At 41.8% G+C, this 17,412-nt stretch overlaps 1 protein-coding gene across 11 annotated transcripts in view; it reads left to right on the top strand.

Annotated features, from left to right (window-relative positions):
• LOC129868403 (E3 ubiquitin-protein ligase TTC3-like) overlaps nt 1-17,412 on the top strand; it is a 67,810-nt gene that overhangs the window by 29,530 nt on the left and 20,868 nt on the right. For 6 of the 11 annotated variants that reach the window (XR_008761759.1, XM_055942361.1, XM_055942351.1 and 3 more), the window contains 27 exons: nt 1,381-1,417; nt 1,845-1,905; nt 2,315-2,399; nt 2,954-3,106; nt 4,809-4,889; nt 5,109-5,218; nt 5,316-5,442; nt 5,570-5,692; nt 5,787-5,888; nt 5,984-6,076; nt 6,501-6,571; nt 6,753-6,889; nt 7,284-7,604; nt 7,809-8,084; nt 8,212-8,258; nt 8,378-8,437; nt 8,518-8,588; nt 8,683-8,835; nt 9,017-9,536; nt 9,757-9,828; nt 10,544-10,693; nt 15,101-15,240; nt 15,376-15,444; nt 15,581-15,677; nt 15,829-15,932; nt 16,122-16,206; nt 16,308-16,427. Coding sequence is in view for 10 of the 11 variants with exons in the window: in XM_055942361.1 (XP_055798336.1) it covers nt 1,381-1,417; nt 1,845-1,905; nt 2,315-2,399; nt 2,954-3,106; nt 4,809-4,889; nt 5,109-5,218; nt 5,316-5,442; nt 5,570-5,692; nt 5,787-5,888; nt 5,984-6,076; nt 6,501-6,571; nt 6,753-6,889; nt 7,284-7,604; nt 7,809-8,084; nt 8,212-8,258; nt 8,378-8,437; nt 8,518-8,588; nt 8,683-8,835; nt 9,017-9,536; nt 9,757-9,828; nt 10,544-10,693; nt 15,101-15,240; nt 15,376-15,444; nt 15,581-15,677; nt 15,829-15,932; nt 16,122-16,206; nt 16,308-16,427 (3,465 nt within the window). In the remaining variant the exon portion in view is untranslated. Of the gene's footprint in view, nt 1-1,380; nt 1,418-1,844; nt 1,906-2,314; nt 2,400-2,953; nt 3,107-4,808; nt 4,890-5,108; nt 5,219-5,315; nt 5,443-5,569; nt 5,693-5,786; nt 5,889-5,983; nt 6,077-6,500; nt 6,572-6,752; nt 6,890-7,283; nt 7,605-7,808; nt 8,085-8,211; nt 8,259-8,377; nt 8,438-8,517; nt 8,589-8,662; nt 8,836-9,016; nt 9,537-9,756; nt 9,829-10,543; nt 10,694-15,100; nt 15,241-15,375; nt 15,445-15,580; nt 15,678-15,828; nt 15,933-16,121; nt 16,207-16,307; nt 16,428-17,412 lie in introns of all 11 variants that reach the window. The other 5 variants (XM_055942359.1, XM_055942354.1, XM_055942357.1 and 2 more) reach the window with 5 other exon arrangements.

The raw sequence follows: 17,412 nt of genomic DNA, 5'->3' as shown, positions 1-17,412 counted from the left end.
GGCGAGTGAGTAAACCGCCACTACCCTCCGACCTATTAGCCAACGTACAATCACTGGAAAATTAACTGGATGATCTACGATCAAGACTATCCTACCAACGGGACATTAACTGTAATCTTATGCTTCGCCGAGTCATGGCTGAACGACGACACGGATAATATAGAACTGGTTGGCTTCTCCGTGTTTCGGCAGGACCGAGCAGCTACGTCTGGTAAGACGAGGAGCGGGGTGTCTCTATTTGTCAATAACAGCTGGTGCATGATGGGGGGGGGGGGGGACTCTAGACCACTTTTATTCCACACACAGAGACTCATACAAAGCTCCCCCTCGCCCTCCATTTTGGCAAATCTGACCATAATTCTATCCTCCTGATATACAAGCAAAAATTAATACAGGAAGTACCAATGTCTCGCTCAATACAGAAGTGGTCAGATGACGCGGACGCTACGCTATAGGACTGTTTCGCTGGCACAACTGGGGCCAAGCTTTCTGCCATCCAGGACCTATATACTAACTAGGTGGTGTCAGAGGAAGGCCCCAAAAAATAGTCAACTTCAGTCACCCAAGTCATATACTGTTCTCTCTGCTACCACACAGCAAGCGGTACCGGAGCGCCGAGTCTAGGTCCAAAAGGCTCCTTAACAGCTTCTACCCCCAAGCCATAAGACTGCTGAACAATTTATAAAATGGCCACCCGGACTATTTTCACTGACCCCCCCCCCCCCCCCCCCTTTTGTTTTTACACTGCTGCTGCTCACTTTACTCCTACCTACACATACAAATGACCTCGACTAACCTGTACCCCCGCACATTGACTCTGTACCGGTACCCCCTGTATATAGCCTGGTTATTATTTAATATTTTATTTAGTAAATCTTTTCTTAACTCTATTTGTGGAACTGCGTTGTTGGTTAAGGGCTTGTAAGTAAACATTCCATGGTGAGGTTTACACCTGTTGTATTCGGCGCATGTGACAAAGAAAATTAGATTTGTACAAAATTTGATGCAAAAACTTAATGTGATAACTTAAGAAATAATGCACATAGAATAGATCTGCCCCTTAGATTTGGTTTCAATCATAATGACTGATCAAAAACTCACATTTCTGTGAATTTTGTCGGGTGCCCAAAAAGTTAACACATTGCAGCGTTTAATCCAAGAGGAGTTTCAAGTACGGCAACTGGTGATTGCTATGTCATGCACTGATCAATGAGCTGTTTGATAAGCTATAGAATTGACGTAATCTTTTAATGGACATTAATGTTTCTAAATAAATCCTGTTGTGAGTAATACTTTTGGGGCTGTTTTGCTGTCCAAATATGTAATCCATAATGTTTTAGGAAATGTATATTTCTGTTATTTTCATGTTGTCAAACCCAGTGCTCGGGAGTCAAGGTGGAAAGTCTGACACAGCCAGGTAAGACCTATTTTTGCTGCTATTTCTGCCTTTCCTCGAAATTAATATAAAGGTATTCTGTAAAGGTTGAAATAAATAGGAGCAAATTGTTCTAGCTTTTTGTTTTTGAATTAAATTCAATGCAGATTTGTAGGTACCTCTAGAAATGCTGTTGAAATAAGTCTGTTACGTAGGCGCTGACATAACATATCCAGAATACAGCACTCTTTCCCCACCCCCTCACGTGAACAGTGTTGAAAAATGGCTAATGCTGTTGCAACACTGAGAACAAGTTAAGCCAGTCTGTCTTGCAGCCCATAACCTTGTGGTTGTTTTGACTTCCCATAGCAGTTTCTTTAAGAGCACATACCACAACTTTCTCCAGAGTTGCTGGTTTTGGACATGTTTTCTTCGCTGAGATTTCCAAAACGAACCATTTTCTCCCTAGTGAAAGCTGAAGGGGGAGCACATTCACTGGATAATGCAGAGGGGCCGAAAGAGACGAAAAGGTGAGTTTTTTTATGATTGATTTGTTTACCAGGTTTTTAATAAATTAGCAATGGATCTGTTTATTTCGTTACTGATTTATTGAACCCAACCAAGCATCTGAATCGTTGTGTTAAATTGTGTAGGAAAAGCACATAAGACAAGTTCTTGAGAGGAATTGTTAGTTGAAAATGGAAGTATTGTGTGGTATGCGCATTCTTGCTAACTTGTTTAATGCTTGATAGTGCTAGTCAAATCATGTCAAATAAATGTCTACAGTTCTACTTGGGTGATTTCCTGTTTTTGGTCGGTCTCAAGTAACTCTGAGACAGTTGGAAACATTCAGTCACGTTTTTGTACTCTGCAATTGACTATAGTAGGCTACTCTAAAAAGTATACAAAATACGATAATCAGTTTCTTCTTTTTATCAGTCAAATGGCTGATAAAAAGAGCAGCAAATCAGAGCACATCGCTTCAGACAAACCGAAAGGGAAGAGCAGAAACCAGTATTCAAAGGTACAGATTTATGTCATGATGTTACAGCTCAGAGGGGTATACTACAAAGCAGAATCTGAGGTATTTTATCTAAATATTCTGAAATGACTTATTTTTTTAGGAAGATTAGCTTGGAATGGTCTAACTGACTTGACAACCAAAAACACAAGTTTATAGCTTTCTTATTGAATCAGAAAATCAAGTAATTTCTTGGTTGTTTATCAAAGTTAGCTAACGAATTAATTGATCCTGCTTTGTAGTATACCCCTCTGAAATAGAATTTCACATTTGATTTCACAACACAAACAATTTCCTGCCATAACTTTTACCTTCCCCCTCACTAATGGTATGCCCTTCATTATCAAAATATACTGTGGCCTACCCTCTAACCCACTATCTCCCTGACTCTGAAACATATTGTATATTCATCCCATTTCATTGGGTCATTTTTACCTCCAAGAACATGTCAACTAGGCTGAAGCATGATTTTCTGAAGTAGTTTTCACCTTAAAACGTGTGTTTTAAAAACAACCTTGCGTGTTATTAGTGACTCATGGATACCCCTTCCCACTCAGACAATATTAGGCAGCTCCAGAGACCCCAGTGTGCGAGACACGCTGGTGTCAGCTGTGCAGGATGCCCACACGGCCCTGGCAGACCAGCGATACCGCAACGCAGAGCAGGCCTTCTCCCAGGCCCTTGTCATCCTGGAGACCAGCACACCAAAGGTAGGGCACAAAGCCTGTCCCTCCCACCATCAGTGAAACCGTCAGATGTGTGGTCAAGGAAGTGGGGCAACTTCAGCTCAATCTGTACTCAACAGCATTCGGGAAAATATGTGCAATAGGAAAGGAAAGGTGCATCATAACAGGAAACTGGGCTTTATTTAGAGCAAAACCATTTAGGAGGGTTGACTTTCTCACTGAAGACACGGGGGACCAGGGTCCAGGGTTCAATTCCCATGGGGGGACCAGGATGAATATGTATGAACTTTCCAATTTGTAAGTCGCTCTGGATAAGAGCGTCTGCTAAATGACTTAAATGTAAATGTAAGACACACTCACTTGCAAGGCCTTGTGCAGATGTTGAGGAGAAGCCATGGTGTGTATTCTCAGAAAAGCCTAAAGCAGAAAATATTAAACCACAACATGTCTTGACACAGGCAATCTTAGAGTTATGTACTTTTTAAAATTGTGGACTCTAGTTTCTCACTGTCACACTGCCTTTTATGTTTGCAAAGGTGACAGAAGTTGGTTGATTATGGTTTTTACAAACTCCTCACCCCCGCCCCCATCTCTCTGAAATCCAATAGCAAGCGCATCCTTATTGAACCAATAAATGTTTGAATTTCACTTGCGCGTTCACGTAAAATGTTTTGCATTCCTCCCACAGGGCGGGTTCATTTTACATGGCCCGTTGCCCCAGCTGGGCGGAGTTTGCACATTTTAGACAATTCCATTGTAGTGTTGCATGGTATACCGGTACCACAGTAATATCACAGTACCAAAACATCTATTCCTCCATCAGTTTTTCAAATATAATTTAGCTGTGATGGTGAGTGGGGATGCAGACCCTGATTAGTCTTATTAGATTTGTTACATTGGTGCAGAATGAGCAATGTTATCTTGCAAGTTCACTGTCATGCAGCCTCTGAGTGCCAGAGGGAAATTGAAAGGCTAGCATGCTAGTAGATACCCATAGACTACCAGTCATTGTGCTTACGCTAGTTAGCATTGTCTCGCAAAACTACCTCGAACTTCCTTCATATTGGACACAGACATAAAAATGGTATCCACAAGTTCATCTGACTCTGGGGAACTAGATAAATGGGGAACTAGATAAAGGGCCTTATTGCCAAAATCCCGACGTATCCCTCTAAGTAAAATCTTCACCCACCCGGGGGCACTGGGCCATGCAAAACTCGCCCAGTGTCATTCATTCGACTGGTTCTTGTGCTACAGTTGGAAATCTAGCTAGTCATGTAAAATAGCTCAGTTATCTTCTTTTTTTTTTTACTATGCTTATGTTTGTCGAGTAGGTGAAATCATTGCAACTGTTAGCTGGCAAATGGTTAAAGCTGTGTTTAGGAACTTGATGTATACAAACCCCTGTAGTCACATGTGTTTGTTAGTCTGGCCAGCTAACGTACCAAGCTAGCTTGACTGAATTTATTACATTTTTTGCCAAGTCAGTTGAGGGATCAATGAACCTTGCAAATAGTTTGGTGTAGATTGGTGAGCAACTGCAGTAGCTAGCTAGCCAACACAATTTAGCTAGCTAGCTTGCAAGCATGTTCGCTAATATTTGCTAGCTTGCCAACAAGGTTACCATGCGTGTTTCAAATAACGTTACAGTATCAGTTGCATTAGCACGCTAACTACCCGTTATCTAATTTAGCTAGCAGCTAAATCACTTTTTTCTCCTCCCCAGGAACTTGGTCTCTGTGCTCTTGACCAAGTTGTGCTGATTTATGGCCATGCCTCAGCTCTGTTAGAGATGGGTCAACCTGAGGTAAGAAACTTTCTGTGTGATCGCCAGATACCAAGGAAGGCTACTGTGCTTTGTAGCTCAGTTGGTAGAGCATGGCACTTGTAACTCCAGGGTAGTGTGTTCAATTCCTGGGACCACCCATATTTAGATAAAGTCGCTAACGTCTGCTGAATGGCATGTAAGTGTGGTTGAGACATCAAAACCATCGGGCTTTGTATTGTTTTTTTTTCTTCCATTTAGGAACTTGCTGAAGCTCAAAGGGACTTTGAAAAGATCATAACCTTTGAAGAGCGGAAGTTTCAGTGTCTAGTGTTTTACGGCATTGGAAAAGTGTATCAGAAGGAGAACAGGTAGTTACGGATGGGATCATGTTTATAGAGCATTCTGTAAATTTTAGGTGCATGTCACTGTGTATACGGACAAATGTTTTTTTCCTCCCCCCTGTAGATTTCCAGTTGCTCTGCAACAGTTTTCTGATTCTATGCAAATGGTTAAGAAAAAGATAACACCTGGCAAACTGACCTGGCCCACCACAAAAGTTATTGTTGAGGAGACTAAGCTGAACTATTTCAAGGTACGTTCTCATTTATGATCTTAATTGGGTTTGGGTCAACTCAACTGTTGAAATGAGGAAGGAAGTGTGTCATTGCTTGCTGTCGTTTTTGATTTTGTTCAGCTTTTTTATTTTAACCCCAAAACAGGAGCTGCTAGAAGAATCCATAGAGATATGCAAATTTCCACCTAAACCAGATGCAATTTGTCGGCATCAGAATTGCCTTGGCCATTCCAAAATGGAAATATACTTCACAGATCCAGATTTTAAGGTAAATGACAAATGTGATAAACCTACTTTTCCTCCATGAAAGTCAGACCTAACATGTTAACTAAACACTCAAACTGCTGTCTTTTTACTCATAGGGTTTCATTCGTGTGGTTTGCTGCCAAAGCTGCAAAGTGGAGTACCATATCAGCTGTTGGAAGAAGTTGAAAGCAACAGCATTCTCTGATAAGAATGAAAAGGTAACATCTATTTGCAACCTTCAAGTTCAAGTGCACACCAATTTTCTTTTGCGTCACTCTTGCTGCTAGTATACTCATGTCTGTTTTACCCACAGGATTTCCTGCAGGAAATATGCTTTACTCCAGAATGTGGGGGTAGAATCTGCCATATTAAAATCTATGGTTCAACAGGGCTTGTCAAATGTGAGGTAAGGCATTTCTCTAATGTTGGCATGTTATTATTAAAGCTGCAATATGTAACGTTATGGACAATTCACATAGAGCTGCGTGTTATAGCTCAGTCATTTTCATTGAAAGCAATTCTAAGAAGCGGTAGATCTGTATGTGTGCTATTTCTATGATTCATGCTAAGTTTAATTTTTGCATCTTACTTTCGGTTTTGTACACCAGCTGAAAATGCAATATTTTAGGTTATAGAAAATATATTTAACAGTGGTTTTAGATGGTACAATGATTCTCTACACTATACTTGCTTTTTTTTGTCACAAACTGAAATAAAGCTATTAGAATTTTATCAACCAGAAAATGGCAGATCGATTTCTGCATAGTGCATCTTTAAAGGGCATTGCCATTTTAGTGCACACTAATGAATGTATTATTCTGTGTCTTTAGTTTGTGTCTTTAGCATCTATTGAAAAACCTACAGGTACAGAAAAATTGAGAGTAAATCAGAAATGTTCAAGGTGAGTTGAACCAACATTTGTGTGCTTAAGTTTCTCTGCATGTCCATACCCAATGCAATTAGTCAGACTGAGCACATCAAAGATTTTGCATGTCAAGCAAGTATTTAACCAAGGCAGTACTATTACTACCATCACAATTGTTTCTATATCTTAATGTTTTTCATTTCATTTTGTTTGCCAGTCTCAAAAAGTTGAAGTCCAAAGAGGATCGTAAGCTCAGGCGGAAACAACATAGGCAAGATGCTTCTCTGACTATGCAAGACAAGAATGATCAGATGCCTTTGGAGAATCGGGAGACCATTATTATAGAACAGAAGGGTACAGACATCTTAAATGTATTATAGTCCACCAGATGTACATTCTGTTAAGTTCATGTTTTAAGTATCCCTATATTTCTGTTATTACGGGGCTATCACTCAGTCAAGAGTGTGCCTGCGCAGGGAGTCTTGTCGTTGATGGACCTAGCCTTGAGTGTAATGGCTACCTTGTAGTGTGTTCATATAGTATAGTAAACTTTGGTAAACTGGAACCTTGTCGTTGTGTCATTTCGAGTTAACACATTCAACATGCTCCTTTCCAAAGGAACCTGTTTCACTGACTTCACCCTTAAAGACTGTGAAGTTGTGACTACTAAATGCATTATGCAATCAACCTAACAGCTTCTCTTTGTCACATTATCCTCAGTTCCTAACTGTTGAACACCCTTCTCCAGCTTTATTTCCCACCTGGCTGTCTTACGGGGACCGTGTTCTGCTTCAGATCAGCGAGAGCAAGGATCTGTTCAGAGACCAGAGCCACAGCGTCTCTGTGTTGATGAAGAACCTTAAGCCATGGATGGATATGGACCGGATCAAACGAAGTGAGCTGGGCATGTCGTATGCTGGGAGGCAGCCGGAGACGCTGGGGGATGTGGTGGAGCTCCTCCTGGAAAGGAAGAACCGGGTATGGGCCCGCATCTTCATCCACAGCCTGAGCGGCTGCCTGGACACCAGTCCCATGCTGCATGACTGGGCCCACAAACTGGACAGCTCAGGTCAATACACATTACATGTTCTCCTGGTAATCAGGACTTCAACTTGTGTATTGAAGAGCAATGCTAACCTCCCAGCTGCACACTTGTGTTCCCTCGCCACTATATTACTGGTTCTAATCAAGTACTCTGCAGTAACACAAATTGGCATGGCTTTATGTGCTGTCTTGGCTAATTTGTCTTTTCCTCCCCTGATGTACTCCCCAGGTCTGAATGCAGCTGGACTGTTTATTGACCGCTATGCAGACCACCTGGAGCAGCTGGACCTAGCTCCTTTGCTACAGTTTGCCCCCCTGCAGGACATGCTCATAGAGAAGTTTGGCACCATGCCTGAGTTATTTAGCCGTCTTGGCCTGACTGTAACGGAGTACCTAAAGCAGGCCCCTCCCCAGGAGATGAGGCTGTTTATCTGGACGTTGGAGGAGCACAGAGACCAGTATGCCTCCTGCCACGCTGCGCTGGATTACTATTTTGAAATAATGGGTAAGCGACCCCCACGCACCCTCGTTAATAGGGAAAAGGTCCCCTTCAGGCTAAGATTGGAATATGTTATGCTGCTATTGTGTCTTGGTTCCTGTTTCCAGTTGTCTTAACTTCACTGTTCTTTCAGATGGGCTTTGTGTAGTGATTAAAAAGACAGAGAATGAAAATACAATTGTAAGTATTGATTGTTGGATGCCACACTTAAGCAAACTGTCTGTTGGTTTTGCATTTGAACCTAGGCATATTGATTTTTAACTTTGACCGATCATCAAACTTCACTCATTTTATTTCAGAATTCCCTTTTTAAGACTAAGAACAGAAATCGCAAAAAAAAGCAGAAGGAGCCAAAGGAGGTGAGCATTATAACTTAAACCTAGGGAAAGGGAAGCAATTGTGTGTTTTCTGGACATCAGTCTAATTTTATTTTTCTCAGTCGTTTGTCTTGTCGGGAATGAGAGGTGGTACCTCAAAAGAGGATGACGATTTTTTCGAGGAGGACTCTTTGTAAGTTGCTTAATCAGTAGAAACCTATCATCGTTAAGCCTGAACAGTGACAACCCCCAGCTTGTTCTCAACAGGTCATAATTTCTCTCGGCAGAATGTTCCTTGACCCCAGTGACCCATTCAGCGTTCCCAATCATCTTCGTGATCAGGTGACAGAGTTTGAGGGACAGTACAACAATGGCAGCCGCAGTAGCCACTACAAGAGAATATTGGACAATAACCCAGACGCGACTGAGAGTTTGTATGAGTAAGTTTGTACCAGTGTTTCTCCTTTTGGTATTGGACAACAGGGTCTTAGTCTGCTAAAAATGTGTTATAACTTGTATCAATGACATATTGTGTTGTCAGATGTCATGCTGATCCATATTTGTCCTGGTGTGTATGGCCTCTGGCTCCTCTAACCTGCATGTCTGCATCTTTCCTCCCAGCTACTTTGCCCAGATCCTGGAGGAGTACGGTCCCCTGAAGGCCCAGGACCCCCAGCTAGTGGGTGAGCTGGACAACTTCCCTCCCGACGCCCAGCAGAAGATCCAGGAGGCAGGCGGCCTGAAGCCTTTCCTCCTCGAATCGCTGCGCTTCGTCATGACTGACAACCTCCTGGGCCTTATGAAACACGCTGTGTCACTGCAGGATGCCAACACTCACAGAATGGATGATCTGTACTTCATAGGGGATATCCCCAACAGACTCTCCCTAAACCCTTCTGCTATGGCGTTTCTTCCAAACCCTCAAGATTCTGGAACTAGGGATTATGATGAGCCTATTGCTATTATCCCTGTGCAGCCTAACACAGTTCAATTCTGTGGCTATCTTCAAGCCATTGGAACTCCATTGGACAAGTCGTATGATAACCATTATTTGGATAACCTTGAGGATCTTGACCTTTATATTAGTGATGTAGAGGAAAAGGGAGTTGAGACACCTGGAAAGACTGCAGCGGAAGTACAGGTGGGGAATTGCCCTCACTCAATTTGAACGTTTCTATGATCACGACCAAGGGGCTGCGTTTGGACATGTATCCCAATTCTGATTTTCTTTTCACTAATTGGTCAGAAGATCTGATGTGAAAAGATCTGTGACTGATTAAAGACCAATTTGGTGGAAAAAATATCAGCATTGGGCAGCCTGTGTAAACGCAGGCAATGTGATGTCTTTGTTCTTTCTGTAGGTATCAACTTGTGTCACCTTGAGTGAAGTGGCTGTTAACACAGAGCCTTGTGATCCTTTTGAAGGGAATAATGTGAGTTTTGAATACCTACATTTTAGTCATTTAGCAGATGCTTTTATCCAGAGCGACTTACAGGAGTAATTAGGGTTAATTGCCCTGCTCAAGACCACATGGACAGAATTATCACCTAGTCAGCTCAGGAATATGAACCAGCGACATTGGGTTACTGGCCAACGCTCGAATAAGTTACCTTTATTATAACTAAAATCTCAGGAATTTGAAGTTTTTGCCGAAGAGATCTTAGTCGCACAATGTTTGGTGCAGTATTTTTCTGCAAAAAAAAATGCATGAAAATGAGTGGTCTCATTGAATGACAAGACTTTATGGACGAATCCCTCCTGTTGACCAATCACCGACGAAGGGCGTAGACTTCGGCTCCAAACTTTGTCTTGCCTCCAGAAAGAATTGTGCCCGATAAGCAATCAAAAAATTACTTGCTGTAATCCAAAACAAACAAACATCACAAAATGTAATCATTATATAAGCATAAACTACCAAACTGTTTTGTCTGGGAAGCATGCGGACGCCTTAAGGCTAATAAGCCTACCTAATAAGCCTAATTCAGAGGGGTTCGGTTAAATGCAGAAGACACATTTTGGTTCAATGCATTGTTGTGCAACTGACTAGGTATCCCCTTTCCCTGTCCTTATAAGCCTATACATTTGAACCTAGTACATTGTACTCTATCAAATTGACCTTTCAAATTATGCATATTTCCGCGTTCCAGGGAGACATGGCAAAGAAAGAGAAGAGTAATGCAGAGTTTGAGCAGCAGATCCAACAAATAAAGCAGGACTACGACACTGTGAAGCAAAGACGCCTAAAGGAGATCTCTGCCTTGGAAGGAGAGCTAGAGAAAATCAACCATTTAATACAGGTAGGGAGGAGTACTTTCATATTTGGAGTTATTTCAGTGCCAGCAGAAATTGTATTTTGATTCAACTTTTTAATTAATTTTTATTGAGTTTAATTTTAAATGTTTAATACACAAATTGAGTCATTGAATTAAATTGAACTTGTATTTCATGATTTGAAACTGAATTGAATGAATATTGCATTCAGTTAGATTCTATTTAAATGTAATTGAATATTCAAGTTAAATATTTATATATTCAGTTTCAATATGGTAGATATTTTATTCATTGTCTTGTGTATCAAGTTTACAAGCTTTAATTTCAAATGTTTCATATGCATCTTCTCAGATGCATTCATATTTCGTTTTCAAAGTCAGTAATCTAAATTTAGAACCAGAGACAACATCCTGGTACTTTGCCAACCAGCAAAGGTAGAGGAGAACAGATGGAATCACATCTCTGTGGTAAACAGACATTTCTGAAGCCAATGTGGCATGTTGAATTTATTTTCTTCCTATGAATTTAGCTCTAGCGTTTGAACCGCTATGGCTATAAGCTATTATGACCCCATTCCTGAAAGCTAAGAGACTGGAGCATGGATGTGCTTTCTGTTCCCCTCTTTGATGATCACAGGCCGCGTTACAAGGGAGTTCTAATTTAATATAACACATTTAAATGTTCCTCTTCCACAGAATGCATGTGGGTGTTTGAGTGTCCATATGCGCTGAATCAATTGGAAGTGGTACTCGTTAAGCAAGCAGCGTGTCCTTTACATGAACGTCCTGAACTTATCTCTACAGGCTTTAGCTAAGTGGGCTAACAGTCTTGTACATGCAAGAGACCTGGTTTGAACCATGTTAATCACAAGAGCAAGATTAAATGGGGAGTGGAAAGGTTAACCTTACAAGGGCTATGACAGAGCATTTCAACCATATAATTTTTTTTTAAACAATATTTATTTCCTTCATTGCGTTGAGCTTTACAGAACTTTACATATGCACTCTGCCATATGGCGTCAAATTGCACTGTTCTATTTTTCTCCATAGGCCACACCTTTTCAATATTTAAGTAATACATTTGATTCATGCACTGTTGTAGTGATGGAGGATCAATTGATTTCCATTTAAATAAGTGTTTCTTTCAATCATTGGCGAGAAAAGTATGGTCCACCCCATTGGGTATTTCACCGCACCCTCATATGCCATGTCTTGAAATATGCAGATCGACGGATTGAAAGTAAACTTGCGTTGTATGTTTATGGGGACAAAAACATAAAAAACATAAAAAAATACACTTTTTTTATTTGCTTAGCTTTCAGGAATGGTGTCACAATAGCGCATAGCCAAAACTGTTCAAATTTATTGGAAGAAAATACGTTTATGCCACATTGGCTTCAGAAACCACCAGAAGTTTCTGTTTACCACAATGAGCACTTGATGCCATCTGTTCTTCTCTACCTTTCCTGGCTGGCAAAGTACCAAGATGTTGTCTCTTGGTTTTGAATCTGAATTTAGAGAAAATTTGAAAACTGAATCTGAATGTATCAGAGAAGTTGAGTACACATTATAGAGGTTGACTGTTTTTATGATTTTTCAACACCGATACCGATTTATTGGAGGACCAATAAAAACCGATACTGATTAATCGTCCGTAATTTTTTTTAAGTATATTTTTTTATATACGTATTTGTAGTGATGACAATTACAACAATACTGAATGAACAATGACCACTTTTTTATTTTAACTTAATATAATACATAACTTCGATTTTAGTCTCAAATAAATAATGAAACATGTTAAATTTGGTTTAAATAATTCAAAAACAGTGTTGGAGAAGAAAGTAAGTGCAATATGTGCCATGTAATAAAAGCTAACGTTTAAGTTCCTTGCTCAGAACATGAGAACATATGAAAGCTGGTGGTTCAATATTCCCAGTTCTTCAATATTCCCAGTTAAGAAGTTTTAGGTTGTAGTTATTATAGGAATTATGACGCGTCGACTATTTCTCCCTATACCATTTTGTATTTCATATACCTTTGACTATTGGATGTTCTTATAGGCACTTTAGTATTGCCAGCCTAATCTCGGGAGTTGGTAGGCTTGAAGTCATAAACAGCGCTGTGCTTCAAGCATTTCTAAGAGCTGCTGGCAAACGCAGTGAAGTGCTGTTTGAATGAATGCTTATGAGCCTGCTGCTGCCTACCACCACTGACTGCTCTATCAAATATCAAATCATAGACTTAATTATAATAAACACAGAAATACGAGCCTTTGGTCATTTAATATGGTCAAATCCGTAAACGATCATTTCGTAAAACAAAACGTTTATTCTTTCAGTGAAATACGGAACCGTTCTGTATTTTATCGAACGGGTGGAAACCCTAAATATATTGCTGTTACATTGCACAACCATAATTATGTAAAATTCTGGCAAATTAGTTCATAGTTCGCAACGAGCCAGGCGGCCCAAACCCTGACTCTGCTTGCAATGAACGCAAGGTGACACAATTTCCCTAGTTAATATTGCCTGCTAACATGAATTTCTTAGCTAAATATGCATGTTTAAAAAAATATATACTTCTGTGTATTGATTTTAAGAAAGTCATTGATGTTTATGGTTAGGTACATTTATGCAAAGATTGTGCTTTTTTTCAGCTATGTGCTTTTGTTAAATCATCACCCGTTTGGCCAAGTTGAAGTAGGCTGTGATTTGATGATTAATTAACAGGCACCGCATTGATTATATGCAACGCACGACAAGCTAGTTAACTTAGTAATATCATCAACCATGTGTAGTTAACTAGTGATTGTGAAGATTGATTATTTTTTATAAGATAAGTTTAATGCTACCTAGCAACTTACCTTGGCTCCCTGCAGCCACAAGGTCCTTTTCACGCTGCACTCGCGTAACAGGTGGTCAGCCTGCCACGCAGTTTCCTCATGGATTGCAATGTAGGCCGATGACCAATCTGTTAAAACTTGAAATCGTCCAACCTCTAATACACTACATGACCAAAAGTATGTGGACACCTGCTTGTCCATCTCATTCCTTTGCTGCTATAACAGCCTCCACTCTTTTGGAAAGGCTCTTCACTAGTTGTTGGAACATTGCTGTGTGGACTTGCAGTAATGTTCCAACTTTCTATATACTAGGTGTCAGAGGAAGGCCCAAAAAATTGTCAACTTCAGTCACCCAAGTCATAGACTGTTCTCTCTGCTACCGCATGGCAAGCGGTACCGGAGCGCCAAGTCTTGGTCCAAAGGCTCGGTCCAAAGGCTCCTTAACAGCTTCTACCCCCAAGCCATAAGACTGCTGAACAATTAATCAAATGGCCACCCGGACAACTTACACTGCCCCCCCCCCCCCCCCACCGTTTTTACACTGCTGCCACTTGCTGTTTATTATCTATGCATAGTCACTTTACCCCTACCTACATGTACACATTACCTCGACTAACCTGTACCCCCGCACATGGTTAATTAAGGGCTCGTAAGTAAGCATTTCACAGTAAGGTCTACTGTTGTATTTGGCGCAAGTGACAAATAAAATGTTATTTGCTTCCATTCAGCCACGCGCCACAGCACTCGGCAGTCCCGTTCTGTGAACTTGTGTGGCCTACCAATTCGTGGCTGAGTCGTTGTTCCTAGACTTTTCCACAATAACAGCACTTACTGTTGACCGGGGCAGCTCTAGCAGGGCAGAAATTTGACGAACTGACTTGTTGGAAAGGTGGCATCCTATGACGATGCCACGCTGAAAGTCACGGAGCGCTTCAGTAACGCCATTCTACTGCCGATGTTTGTCTATAGAGATTGCATGGCTGTGTGCTCGATTTTATACACCGGTCAGCAACGGGTGTGGCTGAAATAACCAATTCCACTAATTTGAAGGGGTGTCGTCATACTTATGTGTATATGAAACTTTAAAAACTTGATATGAAATGAATGCAATATCTACCATATTAAAACTGAATGTATAAATATTTAACTTGAATATTCAATAACATTTATTTTATTACAATTGAATGCAATATTCATTAGTCAATTTCAAATCATGAAATACTAGTTCAATTTATTAATTCAATGATTCAATTTTGTATTAAAAATAAAACAAATTTTAAATCAATATCCTAATAGAAATTCAAAAACAATTTCTGCTGGCACTAAAATAACTCCGTACTCATACTGGTGTCTGAAAGGCTCCGGTGTGAAGTTTCCCAAAGTACAGATCTAGGATCAGCTTCCCCAATCCTAACCTTAACTATTAGTTGGGAAATGCAAAACTTACCCAAGATCAGTGTCTATGGGCAACACTTCACCCTACTTCTGTCTGGAAGAGGACAATTGAAACAATGTGCTGTTTTAGTGTGGGCATATGAGCTCCTCTATGATGCTTTGTATGGTGACTGATGGTGTGTTTTGTGTTCCAGATCAGCCATAAAGAGCTGGACCTGTTCCAGCAGAAGCTGGAGGAGGAGGTCAAGAAAGATCAACGGGAGAAGAAAGAGAACCAGGAGACAGTGAATACCTTAAAGACGAAGATAAAGGAGCTGGCAGAGTCACAGGAGAGGTATGACCAAGGCAGTCTACCCCTGCCCTGTGAATATTCAAATGGGTGAACATCAAAGGGACCTGTAACATGATTGACATTGGAGTCATTGATAGATGTACATTTTTTTGAACATTTTGTTTTCACCATCCACAGCATTTCTAAGAGCATCTGTGAGAAGAACAAGGACTATGAGACTCACCTGAATAATGTCCTGGAACTGAGGTAAGTTGTGACATGTTTCTAAACATGTGCAGTGATTTCACATCCGTCCTAATGAGTGGCATTTAGGTTAACATGCCTCCAACTCTTCTGAGTTGTGCTGCTGATGTGCTAAATGTGCAGTGATTCCTTTCCACAGTAACCAATCAGCTGTTGAGAAGATGAGCCTTGAGGATGAGATTAAGAGGTGCAGAGACCTGTGTGCCAAGGCAACCAGGAGGTCTGAGGGAGCAGAGGTATGTCTCTGTGTGTGGGTTGTATGTAGAGATACCTGCATGGTCCTCAATTCTTAGGCAGAAGTGTTTGTTAGCGTGGGAAGTAAGAGTGAGTTTCTCGTATCAGAGCTGTAACATTCTTTTCTAACCGATTTGACTTAATTTCCCCTAGCTGTCTATATTAGAGAACCGGCGTGGCGCTGGCCTGCGCTGCCTCTACAGGTCTCTGTCGGAAGCCAGGGCCATCCTTGCCAAACTCAAGGAAGTGGCACCCAGGTAGGTGTTGGTTACATTAACCATAGGGTAGACTGAGGCTCCGTACACACAGTTGTATGTTGTCTCCAGAACCAGTTTAAAAGTTTCTTAGCAGTACACTTCAGTAGAGACGAAGTGCCTGTTGGTTCAAGGTCCGTTTCACAGCCTCTTTCACCCCCCCCCCCCCCCCCCCCCCCCCCCCCCCTTCAGATTACCTACCCAAATTCTGCAGTCAGCCACAGATGCCTGGGGAGCATGTGTTCAAGAAGCGGAGGAGAAAGTCTGTGCAACTGAGGTAAATCATAAAAACTAACACGATTAAACTATTTGGCTGCAATTTCCATTAGTGACTATTACAAAAAACCTTGGAATAGAACAGGCTTATGTGTGTGACAGTTTTGTTGTACTCCACAGCTGCAGTACCAGGATCATAAGAAGCAGGTGAAGAGGGGGGCCAGGCTGTGCACTCTGCCCCCAGTAACTGTACCCAGCCCCCCCCGGCCCCCACCTGTACCTGTAAGATGCAGCACAACCAGGCCTACTTTAAGTTTAGCAAAGGTTTAGATTTGCTGATGTCTTTATTTTGTTGTCCATTCTGACAAAAGCAGCACGTTAGTTAGCTTATGTCGTGGGGTTTAGTAAAAGCGCTATTTTGACCATAAATACGGTCGCGCTCTGGGAGGAGGACACAATGGAGTTGTCAACCGTGATGGCGAGATCATGGAACGGGCAGTCCTTCCCCGGGAGGAAGAGCAGCTCCGTCTTGCCGAGGTTCAGCTTGAGGTGGTGATCCGTCATCCACACTGATATGTCTGCCAGACATGCAGAGATGCGATTCGCCACCTGGTCATCAGAAGGGGGAAAGGAGAAGATTAATTGTGTGTCGTCTGCATAGCAATGATAGGAGAGACCATGTGAGGTTATGACAGAGCCAAGTGACTTGGTGTATAGCGAGAATAGGAGAGGGCCTAGAACAGAGCTCTGGGGGACACCAGTGGTGAGAGCGCGTGGTGAGGAGACAGATTCTCGCCACGCCACCTGGTAGGAGCGACCTGTCAGGTAGGACGCAATCCAAGCGTGGGCCGCGCCGGAGATGCCCAACTCGGAGAGGGTGGAGAGGAGGATCTGATGGTTCACAGTGTCGAAGGCAGCCGATAGGTCTAGAAGGATGAGAGCAGAGGAGAGAGAGTTAGCTTTAGCAGTGCGGAGCGCCTCCGTGATACAGAGAAGAGCAGTCTCAGTTGAATGAAACCTGACTGATTTGGATCAAGAAGGTCATTCTGAGAGAGATAGCAGGAGAGCTGGCCAAGGACGGCACGTTCAAGAGTTTTGGAGAGAAAAGAAAGAAGGGATACTGGTCTGTAGTTGTTGACATCGGAGGGATCGAGTGTAGGTTTTTTCAGAAGGGGTGCAACTCTCGCTCTCTTGAAGACGGAAGGGACGTAGCCAGCGGTCAGGGATGAGTTGATGAGCGAGGTGAGGTAAGGGAGAAGGTCTCCGG

The sequence above is a fragment of the Salvelinus fontinalis genome, chromosome 13 (genome assembly GCF_029448725.1).
Source record: "Salvelinus fontinalis isolate EN_2023a chromosome 13, ASM2944872v1, whole genome shotgun sequence".
Taxonomy (NCBI): Eukaryota; Metazoa; Chordata; class Actinopteri; order Salmoniformes; family Salmonidae; genus Salvelinus; species Salvelinus fontinalis.
The sequence above is the reverse complement of the archived record's forward strand: the minus strand, read 5'-3'. Positions and strand labels throughout refer to the sequence as shown.